Source organism: Nelusetta ayraudi, unplaced genomic scaffold, assembly GCF_046127955.1.
Source record: "Nelusetta ayraudi isolate G7.1 ecotype Tasmania unplaced genomic scaffold, CSIRO-AGI_Nayr_v1 ptg000059l, whole genome shotgun sequence".
NCBI lineage: Eukaryota > Metazoa > Chordata > Actinopteri > Tetraodontiformes > Monacanthidae > Nelusetta > Nelusetta ayraudi.
In genome coordinates, this window is record NW_027466109.1 from 1,598,046 (window position 1) to 1,625,663 (window position 27,618).

Sequence of the window (27,618 nt, forward strand, 5' to 3'; positions counted from 1 at the left end):
GGTGGAGGAGGAGAAGGATGGGGGAGGTATGTAATGTAAATTGGTTTCTTTTGTACCTTGGCTTTAATTTATTAAATATATCTAAGACAGTAACTCCTGGCTCTTGTGTTGTGTGGGAGTAGTTTTATTTCTTTCTGCACTTTCACTGAGAACAAGATGCATCTTGCACATATTTAAAAAAAAAAAAAGATAACTGTAAAACAATCGCAAGTCCTGGCTTGTAGGATCAACCGTTTCACAATCCTTTCCTGAGTTGTTTAGCATCACTTTATACTCTTGAGTGTAAGCACAAGAAAAAAGAAATATTGTTTAGTACTCGTATTTTGTGTATTCCCCATTTTATTTAGTTGTTTTCTGCAATTGAAGTTAACATTAATGAGACTTAATGCAGTGGATTTGTGAACATCTGATGGAAACAACAGAAAATTCCTGAAGTTCTAACCAGGATGAAGGGTAAAATGTATGGCCAATGAACTCTAAACTCCAGTAAAGCAGCTTCGCAAGATGAAAACAAACCTCCAGGCAACGTGTGAATGTTCTCAGTCTGAAAACTCTCATGTGACCGGATGAACGTCGGACGAGTTCCCAGTTTCTCGCCTGAAAAAAAGTTCATTCAAAATCAATCGGCGTAGAGAACTACAGAAGAGCGGCGCATGCGCATTGCGTGGACGAGCTCCACGTGAGTACGGAGGTCCATCAGCTTCCCGCTGCAGCAGCTTCGGTCGGTGCTGTCTGAAGAAGCTGAGGTCTCTCCAGGACAGTCACACACACCCTCGGACTCCACCTAACCTCTCCTCGTCCACAGCTACCTAAACACCGGAACGTCGGCACGTAAGTTGAGCCAACAGTAAGCAAGTAGCATCAGGCTAACTCTCAAAGTTTGTGTTGTCAGTCAGTGAGCAGGGCTTTGCTACCAAGAAGGAGAAGAAGAAGGAGACACAAAGTTGTTCCCGTTGTTTCTGTAGCCGCGCCGGTCAATCGCAGCTTCCTACATCACAGTCGTTGTTTGCAGAGTTGCGGCTGTGATTGAGGGAGAGAGAAAAAACCTGGAAGGCAAGCAGATAATTGATTATTAGCAAAGATTCTTCTACAAAAGAAGGTCATCAGCTTGTGGCTCCACAAAACGGACTGTGCACCTATTTAACTGCAGCAGACAAGGCTTACAAGAATATTACACTTTGCTCAGTTTTTTTAATTTATGCTCCAGCACATTAATGTAACTCTCATGCTCCTCATTTGCTTATAAAACACGTTAGGTCCTCGCATTGCGTAATAGGTATCAATTTTACATTGTCTTGTGTGTAGCATGTTCTCCCCGTTTGGGGTTTGATTTACAGGAGGTAATATTTTTCGTCGATGTTAAGCTAAACTGGATGCAATCCTCTCAATGCAAGTGTAACAGGTTTATACAGCACATTTGAAGCTTTTGGAATTAACTTGAAAAATGTTTTATGGATACATTGAGAAAAAAAGATTGTCATCACACACATTGTCATTGTTATTTCATTGTCTGCAACAAGAGCATTGCAGCGGACACATTTCTATTAAAAAGACCAAAGTGACGACGACGACGACAACAACAAAAAAAATCTGCAAAACACAAAATTAAACACATCCTACTACACAAACACCCACACAGGACATTTACAGCATTTACAACATGAGTCCTTAATATGGCAAATTTCAAGTTGTGCAGTTATGACCTTTGGATAAAATTAATTGCTTATGTTTTGGAAATCTTGAAATATTTTCTGGAGGCAGAATTCAAAACAGAGTTTTCAAGCTGAGGTGAACCCTGTGCATTGTTGGCTGCTTGATCCAATGACAGTGTGTATCTCTAACAGAAAGCTCCTGACCGTGCAGTGTGTGACCTGCAACGTGCACACAATCAGTGACCTAATTGTCAGCAGTCTGTGTGTGTGTGTTTAATTTGTAATGGTTGCACCCGCAACTTCAGGGCCCTGAAATGTGACCCTTGCTTTTTGCTCATCAGTTATGAAATTTGGCTGAGAACAAAATATCAGCTGTCGGTGGCACCGTGTTAAGTGGGCGTGTGTGTCGGACCCATGCCTAAGAAATCAAGATTTGACTGTAGATAATTTAGGGCCATTTTGTGTTTCTAGAATTTTCTTTTTGGACTGGACTTACAGTAGTTGCAGGCTATGCATAGTTTCACAAACAGCGTACAGATTCCTGTTTTTTTTTTTTTTTTTTTTTTAGGGTTTTTTTCTTATCTAATCTACAGAGGTCAGCAGTGGGATTCGTCCTAATGATTTCTGGCCTTTTCTGACCTCTGACCCATACTCTAGTGAGCCATTGCTTAGCTATATTGTGAGCTATAGCAGGCTCCGGATGGAATCAATTCCATCAATGCAGAAGGCCTTTAATTCATCTTGTCAAACTTATTGAATTATTCATCTTTTATTTTGGTCAGTGGTGCACTCTCTGTCTTCATAACGCTGTTATTTCCTCTCTCCACCAGTCATGTCGGTCGTCAGGTTCTACAGCGACGAGGCGGTGAGCGGCAGGGCCTTGCAGAGGGCGGCCAAGCTCTGTCCGCAGCTGTCAGTCAGCACCGAGCTCTGCTACAATGTGGAGCTGACGGGTGAGCGTCCGGCAGCTTGTCGTGTCATCATAATACTAATAATAGGTCAATTTAGGTTTTGCAAACAGTTTGCTCTCCACTCTACCCTGATGGTGTTGTTGTTATTGTTGTTATTTCCTTCCTGCTTTCTGCTGCAGACGCCCAGAGTCTCAGCGCCGAACAGAAGGAGGTTCTCCTCTGGTTGTTTCGTCCTCCCCTCCAGACGGAGCCGCTGTCTGAAACGCCGAAACTCACTAATGGTCCCGGCAGCAGGCTGGTGGAGATCGGACCCAGGTACCAGATTAAGATTCAGATTATTGATCCTCTGTGTCACAGCGTGAGGCTTCACATTGTGTCTGAGCGTCTTTGAATTTAAAGCACAGACGAGATGTTTGTGGATCAGATGATATTCAAAGTAAATGTTTAGTGACAAAATTAGTCCAATTTTTTTTTTTTTTTGAGCATGAAAGATGTTTTTATAAATTTTTTTTATACCTTATTTGCTTTGTTTTAGTGTGCACATTACTCATGTAACAAGTTGGGAGTTAGGAGGAATGTATGCACAGTGTACAAGATGTGAATATATATATATATATATATATATATATATATATATATATATATATGTGTACATATATGTATATATATATATATATATATATATATATATATATATATATATATATATATATATATATATATATATATACATACATACATACATACATACATACACATATATATATATATATATATATATATATATATATATATATATATATATATATATATATATATATATATATATATATATATATTCCTCATTGGTATGGTGTGCATTTTTCTTTTATATTGAAAGTATTAATAAAAAGAATTTGAAATTGAAATTAAAACTACTTCTACTATGTTAAAGTTCTTATTTCCTCCCACAAATCCTTCTCCAAGTGTCCTCAGAGATCTTGAGCTGCTGTTTTAACCCCCCTAGGTTGAACTTCTCCACTGCCTGGTCCACCAACACGGTGTCCATCTGTCAGAGTGCCGGCATCACTAGCGTCTCTCGCGTGGAGCTGTCTCGCAGGTTTCTAATCGAGGTTAAAACACACACACATGCTCGCGGGATCGCTTTTTCTTCTTACAAACTGACTCCGAATCAGATTTTTTTTTTCCCACACCTCCTCCTCCTTCTGACGAGATCCGCTTCTCTCCCCTGAAAGCCAAAGAATGGCGAGAGCCTGGCGCAGCTCGACGGCGAGGTGAAGAGGTTGGTCGAGTGTCTGTACGACGGCATGACCGAGTGCATCTACCAGCGGCCCATCACCACCTTCGCGGTGGATGTCAAGCCGCAGCCGGTCTTCGAGGTGGACATCCTGGGGAGGGGACGTGCGGCCTTGGAGGCGGCCAATGATGACCTGGGTGCGTCTCTCTCTGTGTGTCTCTCTGTCTCTGTTTCTCTCTGTCTCCCTCTGGGACACTGTTCATCCTTTTGCTCACTCACCCTGTAATCCCCTCCCACTGTAACTTTAATCCTCCTCTGTTTCTTTTCTCTGCCTCCTCTGCATCTCTGGTCAGTCTGGTGGCTCCCTGTGAGTACTTTGCCTCCTGCAAATATTAAAGTCACATGACTTTTTTTTTTAAGTGAGTCGTTCATAGTCACAGGACAGCAGTGGTGCTGCTCATTATTTTTCACGTGCGTGCTTGTTGTAAAGTTTGCTTCTTTTTTTCTTGTCAGTTAAGGACAAATTAACCCAGAAAAACCAGCTGTCACCATCAGTGAAAACGTCCAGTATTGTGGAAAATTCCCTTCACCACTCTGCATGTCAATGTGTGACATGTAACAGCCTGTATGTGCGTTGCAAAAAAAACAGCCATTTGTTACCTTAATTCATATAGAACTCCAGAGTTTTGCGGGACAATTAAGATTAAAATTTCTTGCGTGTTTATTCTCGAAAATCAAGCTGGATTTTCTGAATTTGGCTTTTTTTTCTCTTTCTTTTTTTGTTTACAACACAGGATGTGACTGTTAAGTTTTCAGGGTGAGGACATAACACTTGCGTTTACAGATTCATTCTGTCCACCATCGTTAATATTTGCAAGCCTCACTCGCGGCAGAGAATCATTTCAGGTCACACTCTGCGGGCTGTCCCATGCAGAGCCCAGCGAATCGAGGTGATAATTAAAGACGGGTGCAATCTGCTTTCCCCCTCAGCAGCTGCTTTCCCCCTCAGCAGCTGCTTTTCTCCCACTCCACATTTAATTCCCCCAATGTAGTTATAAACTTCATTTTTATTGGATTAAAGGCAAATTCTTTTTGATATTAAATCTGCATGCAGTGTGCGCTTTCTGATCAGACAGCTTTTATTCCTTGTTTCATATGTGTTTTGATGTTGGCTAATTTTTTGGAGCGACCGGTTCTACTGGAGCATGAAATGGACGATATGTAACTCTAATTTGCTTTGAAGTCTTTGTGCGTGGTCGTTCACTGATTCATTGCACATCCTCTCATTGGTAAGCAGTGAACAGCCTGTGTGCTTTGATGTCGGCTGTGCTGTTTGAGTGCGTTATGCAGAAATCCAACTATATTTGGTGTGTTTTTGGCTGAATGTTGGCAACCCCTAATGGTGATTTTCATTTTTTTTTTCTACCAACACAGGCCTGGCCTTTGACTCCTGGGATCTCGACTACTACACGTCATTGTTCCAGAGAATCAAGAGCAACCCCACCAGTGTGGAGTGCTTTGACCTGGCCCAGTCCAACAGGTGGCGGCAGTCCGCCAGTAAACATGTTTCGTCCACTTGGTTTTTCACATTCTGTAACCTTTGACCCCGTCACCCTGCCACCCCTAGCGAGCACAGCCGTCACTGGTTCTTCCGGGGTCGGATGGAGATCGACGGGCAGGAGCAGAAGGAGACCCTCTTTAGCCTGATCATGGGCACCCAGAGTCACAGCAACCAGAACAACATCATCAAGTTCTGCGACAACAGCAGGTGGTCACCAGCAGCGGTCTGCGTGTGCGTCTGCGTTTCACCTCACGCGGCCTCATTGTTATGAAAAATGTGTTTTCTAGCGGTATCCAAGGAGCCGAGCTGGAGTGCGTCTTCCCCAGAGATCCGTCCCAAGCCAGCCCCTACGAGATCCGGCGCTCGCTGAGACACGTCATCTTCACCGCGGAGACACACAACTTCCCTACAGGTCACCGCTGCAAAAAACAGACGTCGGCTAGTTGTTGTTTTTTTTTTTTACCGTTGTTTGAACGTTTTTGTGACGTTCCACCTCGTGTCGACGTGAATCTCGGTTGTGCCGCCAGGTGTGGCTCCGTTCAGCGGCGCCACCACGGGGACAGGAGGTCGCATCAGAGACGTCCAGAGCGCGGGGAAGGGAGGCCACGTCATCGCCGGCACTGCAGGATACTGCTTCGGAAATCTGCACATTCCAGGTTTGCGAAGAATATCCGACAATGTGCTGCTGCTTAGTTTTTTTTTGTATGCGTATATATACATATTCATGTATGTGTGTGTATATATATATATATATATATACACACAACTACATATATATAAAGTATATTTATATATATCTATATATATATGTATATAATATACACACATATAAAAACATTTACTGCACTAGCATTGACGTGACTGTTCTCCCGCTGCGCTGCTTCCTCCAGGTTATGTCCTCCCCTGGGAGTCCTCAGGAGAGGGTTGGGACTACCCGTCCAGCTTCGCTCCTCCTCTGCAGGTGGCAATCGAGGCCAGTGACGGCGCCTCAGATTACGGCAACAAGTTTGGTGAACCTGTGCTGTCAGGTAGAAGAATCTGCTGGAGCCCAGATGCCCTCAAGATAAACCAACCTCTTAATTTAGTTTGAACTCCAGCTAAATCCTTCGATATCAGCCTCATACATAAATCTGTCCATTTATAGTCGTAGTTTCTTCGTAATTTTTTTTTTTTATCTTTAGTGATTACAAGGTCTATAAAAACAGAAGTTATACTCTTTAAAGAGCTGTAGCGATTCCTCTGTGTGAATTTTTTTTTTTCTTTTTAAAGCCTGTTTTTTGCTCTTAACACCACCCGCTCTCATCTGCTGGAATTGATTTCTATGTCTGTGCAAAATGAGCCGAGCTCTTACTCCCTCCCATAGGTTTTGCCCGTTCGTTCGGCATGCGGCTGGCCAACGGGGAGCGGCGGGAATGGATCAAACCAATCATGTTCAGCGGCGGCTTGGGCTCGATTGAAGACGCACACGTTAAGAAAGAGGAGGCCGAGGCCGGTAATGATTTAAGTCGGCGAGCGCGAGAAATGTGTTTTGATCAATACGGAGGCCGCGCTAAAAGTTGAATCGATGAGTCACGCTGTTGCTGCCGTCGATCAGGGATGGAAGTGGTGAAGATCGGAGGGCCCGTGTACAGAATCGGCGTTGGAGGAGGAGCGGCCTCCTCAGTGGAGGTACGAGCATGTCGGACCTCGGGGGGGTGAAATCCGCTTGTGTTGAAGTTTGAGGGGAGAAATTTGAATGGATTGGTTCCAGGTCCAGGGGGACAACTCCAGCGACAGGGATCTGAATGCCGTGCAGAGGGGCGACGCCGAGATGGAGCAGAAGATGAACCGCGCTCTGAGGGCGTGTCTGGAGAGGAGCGACGGGAACCCCATCTGCAGCATCCACGACCAGGGCGCAGGAGGGAACGGTGGGAAATTAACCCCAGAAACAAAGCTTATCTAACGAGGCAGACACTGATGCAGTGACTCACCACTCCCCCCTGTAGGGAATGTGCTGAAAGAGCTCAGCGAGCCAGCGGGAGCCGTCATCTACTGCAGCAGATTCCAGGTGATGGCGTGTAGACAAAGGCGCGCACATGACACTGCTGTGTCCCTCCTCCTCTTCCTCCTCTTCCACTGTTTTCCCCAACATGTGTTAAATCCTCCAGAAAGGGGACCCTACACTGAGTGTGCTGGAGCTGTGGGGAGCAGAGTATCAGGAGAGCAACGCTCTGCTGCTCCGCCCGTCAGACAGGTGCTTCCTGGAGAAGGTGTGTCAGCGGGAGAAGTGTCCGGTTGACTTCGTGGGAAACATCAGCGGTGACGGCAAGGCACGTTTCACTCCAGCGCTGACTTTAAAGCTCCCGTATTATATTGCTTTTCATCTCAGACTCTCGCGGAGTTACTTCAAGCGATTGGTTATCTAACAAAAAAAAAAAAAAGATTCTTCAGAAAACTGCATACTTAGCCCTCTGTTTGTAGCCTCCTGATGTAAGCGGTTGCTTTTGTGGACCTTTCTGCACGTTTGGAGGCTACAAACGCTGAGGGTGGGTGTGTGTGACATCGAACTGTGGATGTTGTCACTAACCTGGGACAAATTGTGCCCGTTGTGACATCACAAAGGGATTATTTCCACAACTGCCTGGTTTGAGCTCACTCTGTTGGAAAGTGCAGCAAATAAAAGAACACACACAGATGCATATTAGAAAACATTTTTTATTTATTTTCTTTAACCTTTACAGATTGTGCTGGTGGATGAGGAGGTCGACGACGGAGCTGACAGGGGGCGCTGTCCTGTGGACCTGCAGCTGGAGTGGGTTTTGGGGAAGATGCCACAGAAGCTGTTCAAGATGGAGCGTCTGAGCCCAAGCCTCCAGCCGCTGTCGCTTCCTGCTGGGCTGACGGTCAAAGACGCCCTAGAGAGAGTTTTACGTCTGCCTGCCGTGGCGTCCAAACGCTACCTGACCAACAAGGTGTGTGTCCGTCTATTCTTCTGTCCGTCTGTCCGTTCTATCCCTTTGTGGCCAGACAGGGCTGTGTAAATAATTTTGCCTTTGCTCCACTTTGCCCAGGTGGACCGATCTGTGACTGGGTTAGTTGCCCAGCAACAGTGCGTCGGTCCCCTTCACACCCCATTGGCTGACGTGGCTGTTGTTGCCCTGTCGCCGTTTGGCCTGAGGGGAGCCGCCACCTCCGTCGGCGAGCAGCCAATTAAAGGCCTGGTGTGTCCTGCAGCCGGTGCTCGCATGGCCGTCGGAGAGGCGCTCACCAATCTGGTGTTTGCCAGAGTCACGGCTCTGAAGGTGAGCCGATGAGTCGGTGGGATGTGAAAAAAAAGTAACGTACAAATAAAATTGCTTGATTGCTGTTGTTTTTTTATATATACAGTATGTAGCTCACTTCTGATGAGTTTTCTGTTTATTCTTTTGAAGGATGTCAAGTGCAGCGGTAACTGGATGTGGGCCGCCAAGCTCCCTGGGGAGGGAGTCCGTCTGTGGGACGCCTGCAAAGCCATGTGTGAGGTCATGGGTCAGCTGGGCGTGGCCATCGACGGGGGGAAGGACTCGCTGAGCATGGCAGCCAGAGTGGGCAAAGAGACGGTGAAAGCTCCAGGTACTTGCTGGTCTGCGTCTACGACGTTTCTCTTTAGCAACTATAGCACGTGAGCCCCCAACAAATATTTTTTTGTGTGTCATTTTAACAATTATAAAGAGCAAATATTAAACCAAACATGGAGGCATAGTTCTTGATTATTCAGGCAAACTGGGAAACCGCATAATAAATTCATTTTTGAATAATTTTAAATGTGAGATGATGCTGCCTGCATTAACATACAGAACAGATGCACGTGCCAGTAATTTTCTACATGCATCTGTTCTGTATGATTTTAGTTTTGTTTCCTTTTACTACTTGACGACAGTTTTGGGGTTATATTGACATTTTTTGGAGACACTTTAGACTTTTTCACACAGTCTTTTCTCCAACTTCTCCTCCTATTCTTCTACTGCTTTCCCTGAGTCGCCTGTCTAAGCATTTTGAATCTTCACATTTTGCGTCACATGACCACGGAGGCCTTGTGTCTCTAAGCCTCATGCACGTTTCCTTATATAACCTCTTTACATCTTCTTGTTGCGTCCCTGCGGCTTCAGGCGCTCTGGTTATCTCGGCGTATGCTGTCTGTCCCGACATCACAGCCACTGTGACGCCTGACCTGCAAGACCCAGATGGAAAAGGTGTTTTTCTCTCACACACAATAAGTTTCCTAGTGAGCAGTTAATTTTTTTCTCCAACCAATAGTTTGTTCTGTGCTTTTACTGCTGCAAGCTGACTTTTGACTCCTAAATCCTCTGATACACACACACACACACACACACACACACACACACACACACACACACACACACACACAAACGGAGGCTCCTCAGAAGCAGATGTCCTCCCACTGACCCTTTGTTCTCTTTTCCGCAGGCGTGCTGCTCTGGGTTCCTCTCAGTCCAGGCCGTCATCGCCTGGGAGGCTCTGCTCTGGCCCAGTGCTACAGCCAGCTGGGCGACCGCTCCCCTGACCTGGACCAGCCACAGCTATTGACCGCCTGCTTTAATTCCACGCAGACCCTTTTACATGGTCAGCAAGCTCGCAAGCACAGAAAGCAGGAAAAGAAATAAAAGTCCCTCTGCGGATAAACTTTTCTTGGGCTGTACGTTCGCAGTCGATTTAATGTGGGATCGTGAGGCTTTGCGCTGTGAAACGTACAGAGTAGCTTTAAAACATCCCATATTTAAAAAGTTGCACATACAAATACATTGTTATCATATTATGAGCCTCCGGCCTGACACTAAACTCTCCAGAAAAGTAGAAAGGCTGTGTAGTCCACATGGTGGACACAAAATATGTCCTGATATGAAAGTTCGGAATGTAGTGTGCACACCGAATGAATGCCAGAAGGTGAAACGCAAGGTAGAGCGGAATAAATTTGCTCTTTTATCCAGGTAGAGCTAGGTTTTAACTCTGCTCTCTGACTCCCCCTTGTGGCACCCTTCTTTTTGTCCCTTACCAAACGTGTAAAATCCAAGAAAATAAACCATAAAGTTTTTTGTTTTTTTTCCTGGAGACTCTAAACAGAGCCGCTAAATATGCCACACAAGTTACATCTTTGTTTTCGCAGATCGTCTGCTAAGTGCTGGCCATGACATCAGCGACGGCGGCCTCATTTCCTGCCTACTGGAGATGGCGTTTGCAGGAAACCGTGGGATCGACGTGGACTTGTCGTCACGCGACGCCGGAGGTGAGTGAGTGAGCCGGCGCAGCGTCAGTCCGCTGCTGTGACTCCCTCTGTGATTCACGCTGACGGAGTCCTGCTGTGTGCCTGCTGTGTGCCCAGTCATGGAGCTGCTGTTCAGTGAGGAGCTGGGTTTGGTTCTGGAGGTTTCGCAGCTCGATGTGGAGACGGTGTGTCAGAGATACAGCGACGCAGGCGTCCAGTGCCACCGCATTGGCACGACCTGTGGCTTCGGACCAGAGTCAATGGTGAGAGTTTACCCTCAACATCCTTCACAAGCTCACTTTTTTTTTAATAGAATTTACCTATACAACATTTTTTTTGTTGGTGTTTTCCAGGTCACTGTTCACGTGGACGGACGTGAAGTACTGAAAGAGCTTCTTCCCAGCCTCAGAGCATTGTGGGAAGACACCAGTTTCCAGCTGGAGCGCCTCCAGGCCAATGAGACATGCGTGAAACAGGAAGAGGAGGGGCTGGCCAAGAGGACGCAGCCCTACTTGAAGCTTGCCTTTGACCCCTGTGAAATGCCCAGCATCGGTCAGCTGAGTAAGATCATTAGTTATGGATTCCAAAGTGCCGACTTCAAGTGCTGACTGGTGGACAGATTGAAGCAACTGTTTGCATCGTTCTTGCAGGTTTAAAAAAAAGATGCAAATAATAATTATTCTGTGCACATGATGTTTCCAGGTGCTGCTCAGCCCCGGGTGGCTGTGGTCAGAGAGGAGGGCAGTAATGGAGACAGAGAGATGTCCGTGTCTCTACACATGGCTGGGTTCGAGGTGACTGCCCAGCGTTTGAGTGACGATGCTTGTCATCTTAAACGGGTTCTAACTGTTCTGCGCAACTTTTTCCCCACGTTTGCATGCAGGTTTGGGACGTCACCATGCAGGACTTGACCTCCGGCTCCTTCACTCTGGACTCCTTCAAGGCTGTCGTGTTTGTCGGGGGATTCAGCTACGCGGACGTTCTAGGATCTGCTAAAGGCAAAAAAATCTCAAACCCTCAGTCAGACACCTGCTGGGTGCAAAGTCTCTGTCTGTTTTGTAACACCTCTCGCTCCCTCCGTCTCTCGCCCCCTCTCACAGGTTGGGCTGCTTCTGTTACATTTAACCCCAAGGCCAAAGCTGAGTTTGAGCGTTTCCGGCGGCGGAGCGACACACTGAGTCTGGGGGTGTGTAACGGCTGCCAGCTGCTGGCGCTGCTGGGCTGGGTGGGAGAGGCAGAGGAGGACGGACCAGGTGCGACGGCCAGAACAAACGCGGCACTTGTCGGCTTAAATTGTCATAATCACACTGCAGAAGCATCTAATCTTTTCTCTCTTTTTTAAAAATAAATAACATCCCTTCTCCTCGGCTCCTCACCCTTCCCCTGGGCAGATAACGATGTGGTGCTGACCCACAATAAATCAGGCCGGTTCGAGTCGCGGTTCGTCAGCGTCGGGATCCAAGAATCGCCGTCGGTCTGGCTCAGAGGCATGGAGGGATCTGCTCTGGGTGTCTGGGTTGCTCACGGTGAAGGTACAACATGCAGATTACATCATGTCGCAATCCTTCACATATTGCACGGAATTATTAAGATTACAAAACACACACGCACGCACAGGGCTCGGTAAAGATGCAGCTGTGATTCATAACAGCCCCCCTGAAAAAGGTTTCGTGTGTGTAAAGTTTGCAGTTGCACAACAGTGACTGGTTGTGCTGGCTCATAAGTCACAGGTCAGCGTGTTCCGTAAGCGGCAGCTGCATTTAGTATTGATCTTTCCTGTAACCTTGTTCCTTCGCAGGGCTGATGCAATTCCGCAGCTCCCAGGCGCAGGAGCGGATCATCTCCGGCGGGCTGGCCCCGCTCCGGTACCTTAACGACCAGGGTCAGCCCACCGAGGAGTACCCGCTCAACCCCAACGGCTCCCCGCAGGGCATCGCTGGGCTCTGTTCCAAGGACGGGAGGCACCTGGCCGTGATGCCACACCCAGAGCGCTGCACCCTGGGATGGCAGTGGCCCTGGGCCCCCAGGGACCTCAGGCCCGCCCTCACACCCTCGCCCTGGCTGCGCATGTTCAAGAACGCAGCCGCGTGGTGCAGCAATGCAAAGTGATGGCGCTCAGTGCGTTCTGAGTGAAGCAACACTAGGCGCACTGTTACTATGCTGATCGCATCATGACCTTTTTATTACTTCCTGCTGTACTTGACTTGGTTCGAAGATTACTGATATGTGCTTTTGCATTTAAAAACTTTTCCAGTCATGTTTGCTGATGTGATCGGTGTTGCTGAAATCTTGAGGAATTAAACAAATCAAAAAAGAAGCTTTTGTTGTTTATCATGAAGAAATATCACAGGCAATAAATAATCTTTCTTTATCAAATACCAACAAAGTCATCCAATATCAAATATTCACACAGATGTCAATAATACAGTACTGACATGACGGCTCTTCATTTGAGTTTGTTCAGAAGAAAGTGCAGATGAGCAAGAGGAAAAAAATACACTACAGGGCCAGTTTCAAGGTTTGCAAAATACTATGTTTAGATCAAAGTTGACATAAAAAGCTATGAAATCACAAATAAATGGGACAAAGTCATAAATGAACGTAAACATCACGCTTTTCTTAAAGGAGAAACAAAGCTTGATAAAAACTCTTCAGGAATAAAGATAAGAGCAGCGGAGGCTCGGTAGTCCACAGTCCAAGAGACTCTAATGATCTCTGCTGGGTCACGTTGACAACATTCTGACGTCCTCAAATCCAAACATCCACAGTCCGATCAAAAGAACCTCAATGAGGTCCAAGTCCAACAGTGTGGTCCGACAGCGAACTCCCCATCACATCCGCCGGGGTAGCAGTGGGTCCGCCCTGCCGTAACCGCCTCTCTGGTTCCATCTGCTGACTGATGTTGATAACGCAGGTGAGGAGCAGGACGACCACCACCAGGTCATCCATGACCGCCAGCAGACCGCAGAGGGAGGGGACCGTCTCCAAGGCGGTGTCCGTGGAAGGGATGGTCTCCAGGGGAGGGCCGGAGAGGGACACCACGGTCCCCACGCAGCACAGCGCCACCCTGAGGAAGAAGAGCCACACAAGTCCTCCCATGGTCCCCAGGCCTCGTGCCAGCAGCTGCAGGAGGATGGGCGCATCGTACAGGTAGTCTGTCACCTGCAGACGAGTTGGGCAAAATGTGCAACTTTATTTTATTTTTCATGTTTGTGAAAAAACGTGACGTGGAAATTGCTCATTGTAACATTTGTGTTTCTGATTTACCACCGTAGCAACAAGGAAAGTAGTTAAATTATAAATAGAATGATACAAAACGAAATGAGAAACTAGTTTGGGGGGAACTGTTTTAGGAATGTTTTCAAATATTGGACTATTTATTTATTTATTTATTTATTTATTTATTTTTTAAATAAAGATTATAAAGAGGAATAGCTGATTCTTCATTTTATGGAGTACTCACCCTTCGTGGGGCACCTGAATAACGTTTGTTGTAGTCTGTGATTTCTCCCAGCATTTCTTTCGACTGACGGTCGGACCGACTCGCGGTGAAGAGATGACACAGCGCGCTGACCTGGAACACCAGGAACAGTCTCATTTCCTGCTCACACTCAAGTCTGAAACAGACTTTTTAATTCTGCTCTGTCACGCTCTAGCCTGCTGTACCTTCTGTCTACACAACGGGCAGCTGATGGCATCCAACCACGAGCCGTGTTTCCAGTAGGCGATCAGGCAAGGAGCTACGCAATCAGAACAAAAAAGAATAAATAATTAAAAACGTTAAGACAGGTGTCATACATATCTTTATAAAAGTGATATTTGCTAAAATGATAATACCATAAACATTTGCCAATTAAAAACAACACATTAAGATGGCAGCCCAAGTAGTAGAGCAGAAGTTTTATTTTGTTGTAGCAGCATGTTGAGATTCAAAGGAACAAACCCAACGAAAGCTGCTCAGCCACATTAATGTCAAGATTGAAGGCTGGTAAGAATGACACTTCTGTTCAACGCTTTGTTAAAAATATTAATGATAGATACCTTAAGTTAGAGAAACGTGACTGCAAAACTGATTGCTTGTTCAGTTAATGGTAATGATAAATGATAGTGATTGTAATAAAAGGCTGGGTTCTCCTACCACAGAACAAATGTCCACAGTTGGTCTGGACGGGGAAGCTGGCTGTCTGCAGGCAGACGGGACAGAGCCAGTCTTGGCCTGGCGAAGCACATGACTTTGTTGGTTCCTGAAGAGGTGAGAGGAGGAAGAGAAAAACAGGAATTTATTCTTAGTTTCCAACTGCGCAACCGGAACGGCAAAAAGATTGAAATTGAATGTTTTAAAAGATAAATGAAAAAACAGAGATTTTCCAATGATTGATGCCTGCTTAAACCAGACAAACACTGTTTATTTCTGACTGGTTGGTGGCTATTCTTTTGACCCAAATGAAAACAGTAATCATCATCATGATCGTCAGCATCGCACCCTGTGCCTCGCTGTGGTATAAACATTCGCTGCCAACCTCTTATCAGTCTCTTAAAAAATTACTCATTAATTCTTGAGGCCAACAACAACAACAACAACAAAACGTTAAGTTTTACAGTGTCAGCGGGTTGATCAGTTGATTCTCACCTTGTGGCAGCTCGTGCAGGTCAACGCTGACTGGTTGGTGGAACATGGCAGTGATGTGGATGGAACAGGGTGACAGGATGGAACCTCTGCGAGATGGAGGTCCAGCCTGCAACCAAACAGCTTCAGGTTAGCACAGCTACAACTGAGGAGGGCACAGACGCAATAAAAAGTGTTTTATCTTAACTGGAGAAGAATAACAAATGCTGATTGGCTGAGCCAAAAGAGATCATTTAATACATCTAAAGCTTATACTGCACATAAACATATCAAATGTATACATTTCATGGAATGAAACCTGTGGCTTGTCCACAACGGGGAGCAAAAGCTACCACTCGACCACTACAGTTGTCTGCATTACACAAACTCACTTCTAACACACTGTCAAAGGTAATAAAGTGAGTCTTACCTGGACCCAGAGCTGTGGCAGCGGTGCATAGTTTAGCGCAGAGCAGCAGCCTAAAGGTTGATCACTGTCTCCTAGAAGGAAGTTGAGTGCTGCCCGGACAGCATCACTGTTCAAAATAAGTTGGAGCTGTCTGTTAATGATCACCTAACCGCTTCAATATCAGCCGGTGTAGGAGCCTCGCAGCTTACACGGAGTCATGTGGCGTCAGATCAATAAAGAAACAGCGTATTTTCAGTTGCACGGCACCGAAAAACTTCTTCGACAGGATTTAAATACTCGCAATGAATAAAAAAATGGCCTTCTTCTTATTTCACTCCAACCAGCCAAAACTATTTGGATCACATGACTTTCCACCGGATCAAAGATGGGAAAGACCCTCCCACTCTGTGTCTAAGTAGGCTACATCTAACTTTGTCAATCATTTACCCAGCTGACAGCCCTGCTTCACGTAACTTTTACTTTGCAAAAAATATTCTTCTCACAATGATGCCTGCAGTCACAAAATGACAAAATGAGTCTTCTGAACATGATCAACACAACATAGCCAATAATAAAGGAATGTAAAAACAAAACAAAACAAAACAAAATAATAGATACGTATTTTTATGCATGTCCGCCTCTCAGTGAGTGAAGATTTGGTAATCCTGACATAGTTTGCAGTGGCAGCCACAGTAAAATAATCTTGGTAAATATTTACACGGGCCCTTCACCTCAGATAGGAGATCAAGAGGGGAGGTTAAACAAGGAGGTTCAGGTCGTCTAAAAATAGAAGCCCATCGGTCAGTCAGGGTCAGGAGATGGAGATAAAATTGAAACGCTCATCTACTGACAATTAAACACAGGACCGCAGGTTACATGAGGGAAGGTCAGCCTTCGGTCACACACGCACACACACATACACACACACATAGGCACACACACACTTTACAATATTTAGGTCATATGGAGGTCTGTCCTAGAGAGCTGAGAAAGAATACTTGATTCCTCATAAATGATGACAGTTAAATATTTAACTATGCTAAAAAAAAAAAAAGAGCATCTATTGCTACAGTGGAATTTCCCGTGTGGTGGCTTAGAAATTGTGGATGGGCGCCTAATAGGGAGCAAGTCTGTTAGCACCATGAGGCTCCATCACACAAACACACACGTGAGGCACATAAATGTTTAACAAAAGTATTTTATTGTACCCACGGGAAATTATTTACTGGAGGAACTCTTGGCATTTTTGTCAAGCTGTTGGTGGCTGTGTGAGAGTAGGTCACCAAAAGAGGGGATAAGAAATATTTTGTTATTATATTTAGACATAAAAATAGTATTTTTTTTAAATAATTTTTTTACAACAAGATGTACTGGAGCTGCTCAACTGTAGGGTGAGGTGACTGCAGCCTCGAAAAACAGGTCATGTAGTCACAAAGGGGACAATAGAAGGGTTTAATATTGACTAACATGCTCCACCCACGTCGTTAGTAGAGGCAAAAGTAAAAAAGAGAGAAACATTCATTCAAATAATAATTATAAATCAAAGATAACAAAGAGGCGGTCAAGAAATTACACTTTTAGTTTGGTATCCACGTAAGTATCTGCTACGGGAATGGTATATAACAGTTTCATTTTCTTTTCCTTTTGGTCAGACTTTCCATAAGGTTTGCAGAGACCGTGTTAACATTATATCTTAGTTCTTTGTAAGTGACATGATTATAATCAGGGCGACACATATTTGGTATTTTTAGTACAAAGTACAAAACCTTTCATAACCCTTTAACAGGTTTCATTTAACTACATTCAGACGTTTCCACTTTATAAGCAGAAACTTTGAAAATCACATACATTTGTTTATTATTATTATTATTATTATTATTATTATTATTATTATTATTATTATTATTATTATTATTGCCCGTGAAGTGGGGCACTCTGATAGCAAATCGCGTTCGCCGATTGGCTACAGCGCGGTTTACCGCCCGTCAATCTTCCTGATTCTTAATGCTGATTGGAAGCGCGGCATGCCGCGCCACGTCACTGCAAGCCGAGCCTTGCTGCAAGCTAACGAAACGTCAAGGAACTAAGCAGGCATGCCATTCGCGTACAGCTTAAGCTGTGAATGCCGCGTAACGCCAGTCGCGACACGCAGCTTTACGCAATTGACGCGAGGGATTTACCTCCCGGCCGCAGGTGAGGTCAAATGCGGAGGGACGGAGCGGAAGAAGCTTTGCTGACAGGTGGAAAACATTTAGCCTCGAGCCAAGCGAGGGTGAACAAATGGACGAGTATAAAACGGCGCTGACCGAGAGTCTCATAGTATGGGTGAGTTCCGATTCGCCGGTCGTCGGGCGGGTTTTCATCCCGGCAAATGCGTTTTCGCTTCACCTGCTCGTAGGTGGTGGTGGAGGAGGTGGAGAAGTGTTAACCAGCCAAGCGGAAATAAGGGGCAGATTTAAACTGCACTGACTGCTTCAGACAGTCGTGTGAGCAGCATATCTGATTAGGGACAACCCAACAATTAAAATGCAGGTGTTTTATTTTATTTTTCTCTCGTTCTTTCATCTCTTCCACGGGGCATACGTCACGTCGCGGAGTGATGGGCTCCGAAGGCTAATAAATAAAGAATAGCGTTGGACAGCTACCGAAACAAACACTTTCATTTAGGTCGCACACCGCTACATTCAGCCACTTAATCCCATTAAACAAGAGCTATTTGTGGAATGCTGCTCCTCGACTCCACGTTAAAAATCCGATAAGTTTGATTTAAATATAAACGAACAAAAACAAGAGTTCTTGCATTTAAAGAAAAAAAAAAAAAAAAAAAAAAAACACCTGAGACGTCACTTAGCTAGGTGGCTAACTCACGCTGCACACGCTCTTCTTCGCGGACTTCAGTTGTTGTCACTCTTGCTCTCTATATAAATAGGAAGTATTTAATTAGAATCAATATTACGTTTTCTATTTAGAGTTCAGGGGCCCACATTAATTACTTGCAAGAATCTCTTGGCTTATAGTCGTGTCAAGGAGGAATCGGGACCATGTAACTGACTGATAATACATATTGTTCTTTGAGCAGTGGAATTTCTATTGGTCCCAAAATTAAAGGGAGCGAATATCAAACAAGGAGTCATACACGTGATTAAGGAAGTAAGAATATGGAGCTGGAGGTTGACAGTTCCTGTGGAACGCCACAAGATGCCAGCAAACGGATGCGCTCTACCAACTGTTTTTGCTTTTTTTGTTTCTATAATAATAATAATAATAATAATAATAATAATAATAATAATGATGATGATGATCTGTCTCTCTAGCTGCAGACCTTCAATACTCCTGCGCCCTGCACCACAGTGGAGGAGCTTACCACCGGAGCGGCAATATCGCAGGCTCTGCATCAGATGTGAGAAACAATAGATGCACAAAGGAATACAACATGCAGGCTGTCCTTCTCAGCTTTATTATTAATGCAGGCTGGCTTGTACCCTGTTTACTAGCAGTTTTAAATAATTCAACGTTAAGTCTCCCAAGTGCAGCTCACACGATCCTGTTAATTTGTAGAGATGTATTTAACTAATACGTTTTTTTTTTTTTTTTTAGTGAATCTAAATTGTACATACCACATAAGATGTTTTCATTTTACATGTTTAACAAATTCATTCATAACTGCGAAGTTATGTTGCGTAAAGTTATGTCAAGCTTCAAAATTGAAGTATCAGCACCAGCAAGCTTCAGTGTTTTTAGATATTAAAATAACAATATGAAGCTCACTTTCAGCTTTTAATAAGAAATGGCATATTATGCACCTTTATTATCTAAAGGCCAAATCAGACAGTGCTTTTGTTTCATGTATTTCTGTGTTGAGTAGTTTATTTAATTTAATTTAATTTAATTTTATTGTGTCTATGCTGCAGAGACCCAGCCTGGTTCAGTGAAGGTTGGCAGGCTCGTATCAAAGAGGATGTTGCAGACAACTGGAGACTGAAGGTCGAGATCCCTCTCCTGTCCCTGATCACTCCTCTTATTTTGCTCCCCCCCCAAACCCTGTGCTCTACTGTTTCAGCCATTTGTGTCAGATTGTTATCGGCGTCTGTGCCCCAACCCTGACCTCTGACCCCTACTCATGCTGAATGTATTAAATGAATGTTTAAACCTGTATGTTCTCAGATGAACAACCTGAAGAAAATCCTTCAGCTAGTGGTTGATTATTATAACGAGGTAGGTTTTAGGCATTAGCTCATCATTTATGTAGTTCTTACAGCTGATGTTGTGCAAACCCTATCATACACCACTTTTGTTTTCCCCCTCCACTATCAGGTCTTGGGTCAGGAAATTTCACACTTCCTGCTGCCAGATTTGGCCCTGGCAGCAGAACATTCTGACCCTGTGGAGATGGGAAGATTGCTGCAGCTCATCCTGGGCTGTGCTGTTAGATGCGAGCATAAACAGGGTACGTGGCCAGCTGTCTACTGTACTATTACACATTAGAAACGTTAGACGCGGACCTCTTATTTGCACGCCTGCGTTGCAAAAGCTACACCGTCATCCATCATTGGAATGGTCATATTTCAGGATAGATTTGCTGAACTCTGGTTAATTATTGTGCTGCCAAGTTTATGATAAAGGCGAAGCACATCGGTAGCCAGGCTTGCACACAGATGGCAAAATATACTGCAGTCCCTTTTGAGTGTCTGCTATTGTTTTCTCAGAATATATTCAAATCATCATGACCCTGGAGGAGGCCGTGCAGCATGTTGTCATGACAGCCATCCAAGAGGTGAGTTCTTCCGAGGGCAGCGTGTTGTTATGGTATCAGAAATGGCTTCAACATTTTCCTTCAAGTTTTATGGCGAATCTCTAACATAAGATGTAAGGAAAGAGGAGAGGAATTAGAAAGACAGGTACCGTGACTGGCTCTTGTGTTGAAATTATGGTCAACCTTGTTGTCTAGTTTTAAAGCTATACATTTGGTAGAGCCAGCTCTCCATTCTCCTCAGTCATTTGTGTATATAGAGCAAGGAAAGCTAGAAACGGACGGTGGCACCAAGAGATGAAAAATGATTTGGGAAGATGAATTGGTTGGTAAATATCTGGAACATATGACAATGAGAACCCATGTGTGTGAGATTTTCTGCAGCTCAATGGTATCTTCTTTTCTTCAGCTTATGAGCAAAGACACTATCTCCGCGTTTGGGCCTGAACTGTCAGGAGACCTGGAGCAGCAGGTCAGTGCCGCTGAAAAGGAAACAAAATAGCAAAATTCTGCTTTCTTCTAAACAAACTGTCGTAGGATGTTGAGTCGTGGTGAAAAATTTATGACGTGAAACGACACCGATGTCTAGAAAACACTCTTAAAATTGACCTAAAACAGGAAAATCAGTGGGTCAAGTTTGGGTACCAGGGATGGAAGGATCAGAGCTGAAGCATCATTTGACAGAGTGAATATCTAGTGTGTGCTAATTCTTTCCTCTGGCTGTGTTTAGCTGAAAAAAGCCCTGGAGGAACTCAGTGAACTGCTGACAGAGAAGGAGGCCTTGGGTCAACGCTGTCAAGAGCTGGACGTGCAGGTGGGGTGCAGTGTGTCTTCAGCATTATTGTTTACTGCATTTACAGCTCGCTCGGGGCCTTAGCTTGACAGACAGACACACACACACACACACAGTCGCACGCACACGCATACATTCCTGTGGTACAGTATAAACAGAAGTGGTGTTATTGGCCGTGATGCCTGGACTCTATTGTCTGGAGCTGCTGTGGCAGAAAGACTGTGGGCTCACAGTCCGAGCGCTGCCGTGGCAACTCGCCAGCGCTGCGCCACTGAGAGAGGACCTCCTCGTCCAGCACTGGGTAGGCAGCGGCTAGCGCGAGTTACTGACCGCCCGTCTTCACTGACCTCTCGGCAGATCGGATTGGCTCGCTCGGCGCTCTCGCTCGCCGCACGGTAAGTTGGACATGGCCGACTGTTTGGTGAGACTAACGTCTGAATCGCCTTAAAAACCGGCTGCTTCACCGTTTACTCTAACTCGCAGCTAACAGAGGTGCTGCGTCTGGATTGCATTCACAAACCGTAATTCAACCCCAGACTCCTGCGAGGAGAAACGACGATGAGTTCAAAGGTTGCAGCCGAACAGCTGTTTAATATCTGTGTAGGTTTAATTCTCAACATGTCAGTAAGAGCCAGGCCTCTAATTTTCTAAAAAACTGAGCATGAAGACAAATGTGGCAGGTTTATCAGTCACACGTTGCTTTACTGCGGATCACTTTTAAACTAGATGGGTCTGTTTGGCAGTAGATGTTAAGAAACAGTGGGTGATAAACAAACTAACTGTGTGTTATTAACGCGTCTGTCTGCTCCCTCGCTTGCAGCATGGATTAACCAACTCTTCGCTCCAACAGCTCAGAGTTGTGCAGAGTTCTCTGGGGGTCTGTTTGCTGCGTTGCTTGAAATAATTGACCAACAGGACCATCGCACTTCTTTACCTGCTTCTTTTTTTTTTTTTGCTGCGTTTTGTTGAGTGTATATTGATTATTTCAGATGAACTTCAGCTCCAAAAGCAAGGGTGAGAGATCCTTTTTTCACGGCAGCCACATTGAAATGACTGTCTGTCGACACAGGTGGAATCTAAATATAAAGTTTGCCAGATCATATTTTTGGCACATCCTGCTCCAGTACGCCAACCGAGGTGTTTCTAAAACTTGTTGTCCCTGCACAGGTGGCTGCTCTGCAGGAGGAACGCAACAGCTTACTGGCCGAGAACGACGTCCTGACCGACCGGGCCAATCAGCTGGACACGTTCGATGACCCAGGCACGCTCTCAGGGAGAAAACACAACCAGCTGCAGCAGCAGTTAGAGCTGCTGCAGGAGGAGAACTTCAGGTGCGCTTCCGCCTCGGCTTCGGCGTGGCGCAGGAAACATCCCCGTCGTGGCTCCAGGGTGAAGGGTTAAAAGGTTTCTTTGGGCTTTGTAGACTGGAGGCTGCCAAGGACGACTACCGGATCCACTGTGAAGAGCTGGAGAAGCAGCTGATCGAGGTCCAGCACCGCAACGACGAGCTGACGAGCCTGGCGGAGGAGTCCCGAGCTCTCAAAGACGAACTGGACGTTTTGAGGTCGGTTGGTTTGTAGGTCAACTGAACCAAAAGAAACTTTTGACAAATTATAAGTGCCTCTACACTGGCTTTGCTTCAGGACAAACTAAAATAAGAAAATAGGACAACAATGTAAATACACACTTAGTCATTAAACATTATGTTATGTGATAAATCCATCAGGGAAACTGCCTCAGGATGCCAAAAGTTTCCACTCTCCCTTTTTCTCCTCGGCTGGAACAGGAACTGCTCAGATCGGGTGGTGGTGCTCGAGGCTTCAGTGGAAACGTACAAGCGCAAACTTGAGAACTTGGGCGATCTGAAGAGGCAGATGAAGCTGCTGGAAGAGAACAACATGACCTACATGCAAAACACAGTCAGCTTGGAGGAGGAGCTGCGCAAGGCCAACGCTGCCCGGACGCAGCTGGAGACCTACAAGAGACAGGCAAGTGCTGCTCACTATAACAATTCTGTGTATATATAGTTTTTAGAAGTCAGACTTATTCACTGATGTTTTTTTTAAAGGGATTATATCAGGGGTGTCCAAACTTTTTTCACTGAGGGCCACATACATAAAAATATAGGAGGGGCTGGGCCACTTACTAGAAATTAGGTATATAGCCTTAACTTTATAGTATTAAAGTTAGAAAAATCAATTAAAAGTGGTCAAATATGTTATATTGTTGAATATAATTAAAGACAAAACTGCCTTCATCACAGCTTTCCATAAATGGATCTTTATTGATTTATTCAGAAAAAGCTTTGGTAGCTCATTCTCAGAACAGCAGCCTCAGATTAGACAGAAGATTTACAGTACAGAGAAAAAACAATAAAGGGGAAAATGGGACGGATAAATTTCAAGCTTGTTATTTAAGTTATTAGGCTTAGCAACACAGCTATTAACGTTCGTTTGAAACGGTTATCAACATTAACAGACTGAACTGGACTTAATAACAGGAGTGCATATAATTTTAGCAAATTATTCTGTGAGTATCAGCTGCACTGGGTGTGTAAATCGGGCCATCCAGCTGCGGTGCTGATCCGACGCCACTCGTGCCAAAAATCCGGACAAATGTCACTTGATCAAGGAGCAAATCTGCATCAGATGAGATCAGCTGACTTTGCGTGTGCAGTGTGTACGCTGTGCACAGTGGTGTGTATTCTGTGTTAACAAGGAAAAACGCATATAAGAAAGTGGTGCGCAAAAGCAGGGTAGTGACAGAATTGATGCGCATTATTGATATTTGTCGCGTGTGTACCTGCACATGCATGCTTATTAACACACGGGTACTGTGGAATGTATTTTTTACTCACTTAAAGTGGGAACGGCATTGCACTCAGTGGGAGCAGCTCCCCCTGGTGTTAAAACTAAGAAGTGCAATACACTCAGGCAAAAGTTGAAGTGCGGGCCATATTCTATTCTATTTATAAAATGTCTTGCGGGCCAATTAAAAATGGACTGCGGGCCGCAGTTGGCCCGCGGGCCGTAGTTTGGACACCCCTGGATTATAAACAAATTTCATATTTATTTACCATGATCTTGGTGCATTTCTTTATTGCTAACTGGGTGCAGGCAACGAAAGTTCAGAACAAGTGTGGTGCATCTCCTTAAAAGTAAAAAAAATCAAATAAAAAAAATCAATTTGTGTGTAATGTGAATGTATGGGGCCACATTATGTTCACTGACTTGATTGTGTTGCTCAGGTCCAGGAGCTGCACAGGAAGTTGTCTGAGGAGACGCGGCGGGCCGATAACCTGGCCTTTGAGATGAAGAAGTTGGAAGAAAAGCACGAGACTGTCATGAAGGAGAAAGAGGTGCGGCCGCATTCGCACGCAACGGTCGCTTTGTTTTGTTCACGTTCTTCACTGACAGAACTGCGTCGAATCTGTTTGACTCTGTCAGAGGATCATAATGGAGCGAGAGTCTCTGAAGGAGATCAACGAGGAGCTGCGTTGCAGCGAGGCCCAGCAGCAACAGCTCGCCCAAGCAGGTGATACACCAATGACTGACGGTTCTGGTCCTGGTTAGTCTTGGCAACCTGATGTGCACACACGCTTTCCTTCCGTGTAGGGATTTCGCCCGCTGACAGCCCCGCCCACACTAACCTGGCAGCGGAATTAATACCCGTCGAATACAGGTGACCGACGCTCCCGCTCATGTTTCCGCGTCGCTCGGCAGTTTTCAGTTTTCCGCGTTCAAACCCGTGACTCCAGTTGGCCGGTCGTTTCAGGGAAAAGTTCATCAGGCTGCAGCACGAGAACAAGATGCTGCGATTGCAGCAGGAGGAGCACCAGGAGGAGAAGATCACCACGCTTCAGGCCCAGCTGGAGGAGTCACACAAGACGACAAGTGAATTGGACACGGAGAACAGGTGAATGGAGTCGGCAGCAGATCAGACCTGGAACATTAATCACTCCAGTTTATCTAAAAAAAAATGTCTGGAAAGGGATTTGGTGAACCGTGTTATCTTTTGTTGTACTTTTACGTTTAGCGCTTTCTTTTCTTGTCCTCCTCCGCAGACTGAATCATGAGCGTGTGACTGAACTGCAGCAGCAGGTTGAGGACCTTCAGAAGGCTCTGCAGAGTCAGGCGGCCAAACCCGATGATGTGAGTGTGACCGGAGCACCAGGACGGAGTTAATTCATTTTGTTAGACCTTCTGTCTTTGCCATGGCTTCTTACAGTCTGTGTTGCGAAACACAGCCTTACTGATTGAGAGCAAATTACTCTTTTATTAAACCATTGGGGATTTTGGTAAATAAAATTGAAAATAAAAATACAATTTCCTGTTCTTCCTCCACAGTCGAACTTGAAGCGTAAACTCGATGCTCACATGTAAGTGGGAAAGATTTTTTTTTTTAAAGTGACTTTCTAGCTCACCAGCAGAGGGAGATGTAATATGACTTTTGTGCCCTACAGGGTCCAGCTGAATGAGGCCCAGGATGAAATCATGAAGAAGAAGGAGCTGCTGGAGGACCTTCAGCCTGACAACACCCAGACATGTAAGACATTGCCTGTGCAACGTCTTCCAGGCTTGGTTAGTAATGTAACCAAGCTTTTTTTATTTATTTTTTAACTGTTAAGCCCTGAAGCTGGATGAACTGAATGCTGCTCTGAAAAAGAAGGATGATGACATGAGGGCCATGGAAGAGAGGTACAAAATGTACCTGGAGAAAGCTCGTGACGTGAGTCATGGACTCGTTCTGGCGGTCACACATTATTTTTTGGGAGCGTTACGTCAGTTATTAAAACAGCCCTCCCTCTCTTCTTCGCTGCAGGTGATCCGAGCTCTCGATCCAAAGTTAAACCCAGCCACAGCTGAGATCCAAGCTCTGAAGAACCAGGTGGCAGATCGGGACAAGCAGATCGTCAACCTGGAGGTGAGTCAGCTGTTGTGACGCCTTCTTTTGCTCTCTCTTTGCCACGCAAACGTGAGTCACGCAAACCCACTTGTCTGTGCAGCGTCAGTGTGAGCAGGCCCGGCTGAGGGAGAACGAAGAGAAGCTGATTGTCACTGCGTGGTACAACAGGGTACAACGTTTTCTTCGCGTTTTGTTTTCTTGTTTCTTTTTAAAATTCGTGCCTCAGCGGCAAAACTGACCGACGACTTCTGCCTCTGCTCATCCCCAGAGTGTGAACTTCCAGAAGCTGGCGATGGAGTCTCGCCTCGGCAGCCGCAGCGGCTCCTCCTTCACGTCCCCGACGCGCTCCTTCTTGTCCCAGCAGCGTCAAGTATCCAATTCGCCGCGCCGGGCGCTCTCCGTTAGCGTGCCTGCCACTGCCTCCAAGTAGACTGGACTGGCGCAATCAAGGCCCTCGCTCTGTTCCACCAGTCAGCACTTAAGTGACCTTAAAACAAACCTGCTGTTGTTGCACAGGCGGGCTTCACTGTTGAAACACTACTGTACAGGTGTCCCGCCTGAGGTTTAAGCACAATATGACATGATAGACTGGCTGAGCTTTTAGAACCACCCTTTGCTGCTTTTACCTCACTGGCTAAAGTCATACTCATACTAAGCCCTCACCTTAAGCGCTCCACCCTGTTTGCTTTAATCAGTGCACTTGACTCTCTGACACATCTTGTCAATCCTGGTCAGGAGTTGAAGGAAATTGTAATAAGTAATGAACTCAGTTGTACTCTCTATTTATATTGATGTGATTTTTGTTAATAAAAAAAAAAAAATCAATCATGCTAAAGCCAATTGAATCGAAAGTCAGATCCTCCAATCTTGTAAACTAATCTCTCTGTATATCCGGTGCTGGCCACCAACCTACCAACCAATTGTGAATTATTTTTTTATGCTAAACTGGAAGATGCCCATCACATGAAGCTGTGAACACCCTCCAAACAAACTTTTCTGAGGTGCTGCAAGGACAAATCCAGTACAACAGATTCAGGAATCATGTTTTATAATGTAATTTTGCAATAGGTGTGATTTAACGCGACAGCTTGACGTGGAAAGTGGCAGGCCTTTCTCCAGGCTCCTTTAGAAGCAATCAAGTCTGTAGTCTCTGAAGTTTGCAGCTGTGCTGTCAACATGATTGTATCACCAGCTCCTGATCCCAGTGTCGGGACCGAGTTAAGCTTTTGTGTCAGCAAATTGTAACAAGAATCAGTTATTGTTGATGACGATGTATGTAATCATGGTTTCTTTCCCTTGCTCTGTACGTTTGCAGTAACACTAGTTAGGAGAGGCCATTTTTAACTGGTAGTTGTCTGTCAGAGCGCTGTCTGTCTTAATAATATTAATCAAGCTTGGTCAGGAACAAAGTGCATGTGTAGTGTCACATTGGTGGATATATTAAAATAGGTAATGAGTACAAAAAAAGGTCTCACAAATTTTAAAATGTTATTTTACATCTTTTGGGTTTTGTGAATAAATATATTGCTTTTCTATCTCAGATCTGTCTTGG

General features: G+C 45.2%; 3 protein-coding genes across 5 annotated transcripts; 2 read left to right on the top strand and 1 right to left on the bottom strand.

Moving 5' to 3' along the window:
- Positions 1-653: 653 nt before the first annotated feature.
- Positions 654-12,924, top strand: pfas (phosphoribosylformylglycinamidine synthase). Of its 2 annotated transcripts, none has more exons than XM_076039570.1 (28): positions 654-847; positions 2,483-2,605; positions 2,743-2,878; positions 3,570-3,675; positions 3,799-3,997; positions 5,235-5,340; positions 5,428-5,568; positions 5,649-5,773; positions 5,889-6,017; positions 6,252-6,389; positions 6,725-6,853; positions 6,956-7,029; positions 7,112-7,268; positions 7,347-7,408; positions 7,509-7,670; positions 8,082-8,312; positions 8,412-8,642; positions 8,772-8,952; positions 9,489-9,572; positions 9,808-9,963; positions 10,505-10,624; positions 10,721-10,866; positions 10,957-11,164; positions 11,306-11,397; positions 11,487-11,601; positions 11,704-11,856; positions 11,995-12,135; positions 12,402-12,924. In XM_076039570.1, exons 2-28 carry the CDS (start codon positions 2,485-2,487, stop codon positions 12,710-12,712), a joined length of 3,954 nt encoding a protein of 1,317 aa, XP_075895685.1. In that variant the 5' UTR covers positions 654-847; positions 2,483-2,484; the 3' UTR covers positions 12,713-12,924. The 2 variants fall into 2 exon arrangements, with proteins under 2 accessions (XP_075895685.1, XP_075895684.1); XM_076039569.1 differs by having other exon boundaries at positions 654-831.
- A 202-nt stretch (positions 12,925-13,126) lies between these two features.
- Positions 13,127-18,659, bottom strand: LOC142897121 (E3 ubiquitin-protein ligase RNF170). 2 transcript variants are annotated; one of them, XM_076039208.1, is made up of 7 exons: positions 18,487-18,659; positions 15,640-15,745; positions 15,234-15,339; positions 14,742-14,847; positions 14,270-14,343; positions 14,067-14,177; positions 13,127-13,765 (listed from the first exon to the last, which is right to left on the bottom strand). In XM_076039208.1, the coding sequence occupies exons 2-7, from the start codon at positions 15,666-15,668 to the stop codon at positions 13,388-13,390; spliced, it is 804 nt and encodes a 267-aa protein (XP_075895323.1). In that variant the 5' UTR covers positions 15,669-15,745; positions 18,487-18,659; the 3' UTR covers positions 13,127-13,387. The 2 variants fall into 2 exon arrangements, with proteins under 2 accessions (XP_075895323.1, XP_075895322.1); XM_076039207.1 differs by lacking the exon at positions 18,487-18,659 and having other exon boundaries at positions 15,640-16,867.
- hook1 (hook microtubule-tethering protein 1) lies at positions 17,631-27,606 on the top strand. Its single transcript, XM_076039195.1, has 22 exons — positions 17,631-17,943; positions 18,933-19,018; positions 19,530-19,602; positions 19,783-19,833; positions 19,933-20,065; positions 20,325-20,392; positions 20,778-20,840; positions 21,099-21,182; positions 22,329-22,492; positions 22,585-22,725; positions 22,948-23,149; positions 24,409-24,519; positions 24,608-24,695; positions 24,776-24,842; positions 24,936-25,076; positions 25,225-25,312; positions 25,508-25,539; positions 25,624-25,706; positions 25,789-25,889; positions 25,983-26,084; positions 26,167-26,235; positions 26,335-27,606. Exons 1-22 carry the CDS (start codon positions 17,899-17,901, stop codon positions 26,494-26,496), a joined length of 2,154 nt encoding a protein of 717 aa, XP_075895310.1. The 5' UTR covers positions 17,631-17,898; the 3' UTR covers positions 26,497-27,606.
- The last annotated feature ends 12 nt before the right edge of the window (positions 27,607-27,618 follow it).

Excerpts from the sequence above, each read along its gene's own strand:
- hook1 (XM_076039195.1), top strand. The coding sequence starts at position 17,899 with ATGGACGAGTATAAAACGGCGCTGACCGAGAGTCTCATAGTATGG. Across the intron at positions 19,834-19,932 it reads TGGTTGATTATTATAACGAG|GTCTTGGGTCAGGAAATTTC; the intron begins GTAGGTTTTAGG and ends CTCCACTATCAG. Across the intron at positions 24,696-24,775 it reads GCAACAGCTCGCCCAAGCAG|GGATTTCGCCCGCTGACAGC; the intron begins GTGATACACCAA and ends CCTTCCGTGTAG.
- LOC142897121 (XM_076039208.1), bottom strand. The coding sequence starts at position 15,668 with ATGCACCGCTGCCACAGCTCTGGGTCCAG. Across the intron at positions 14,848-15,233 it reads CCTGCACGAGCTGCCACAAG|GAACCAACAAAGTCATGTGC; the intron begins GTGAGAATCAAC and ends TCACCTCTTCAG. Across the intron at positions 14,178-14,269 it reads GCCCGTTGTGTAGACAGAAG|GTCAGCGCGCTGTGTCATCT; the intron begins GTACAGCAGGCT and ends CTGGTGTTCCAG.
- pfas (XM_076039570.1), top strand. The coding sequence starts at position 2,485 with ATGTCGGTCGTCAGGTTCTACAGCGACGAGGCGGTGAGCGGCAGGGCC. Across the intron at positions 3,676-3,798 it reads CTCGCAGGTTTCTAATCGAG|CCAAAGAATGGCGAGAGCCT; the intron begins GTTAAAACACAC and ends CTCCCCTGAAAG. Across the intron at positions 5,341-5,427 it reads GACCTGGCCCAGTCCAACAG|CGAGCACAGCCGTCACTGGT; the intron begins GTGGCGGCAGTC and ends TGCCACCCCTAG.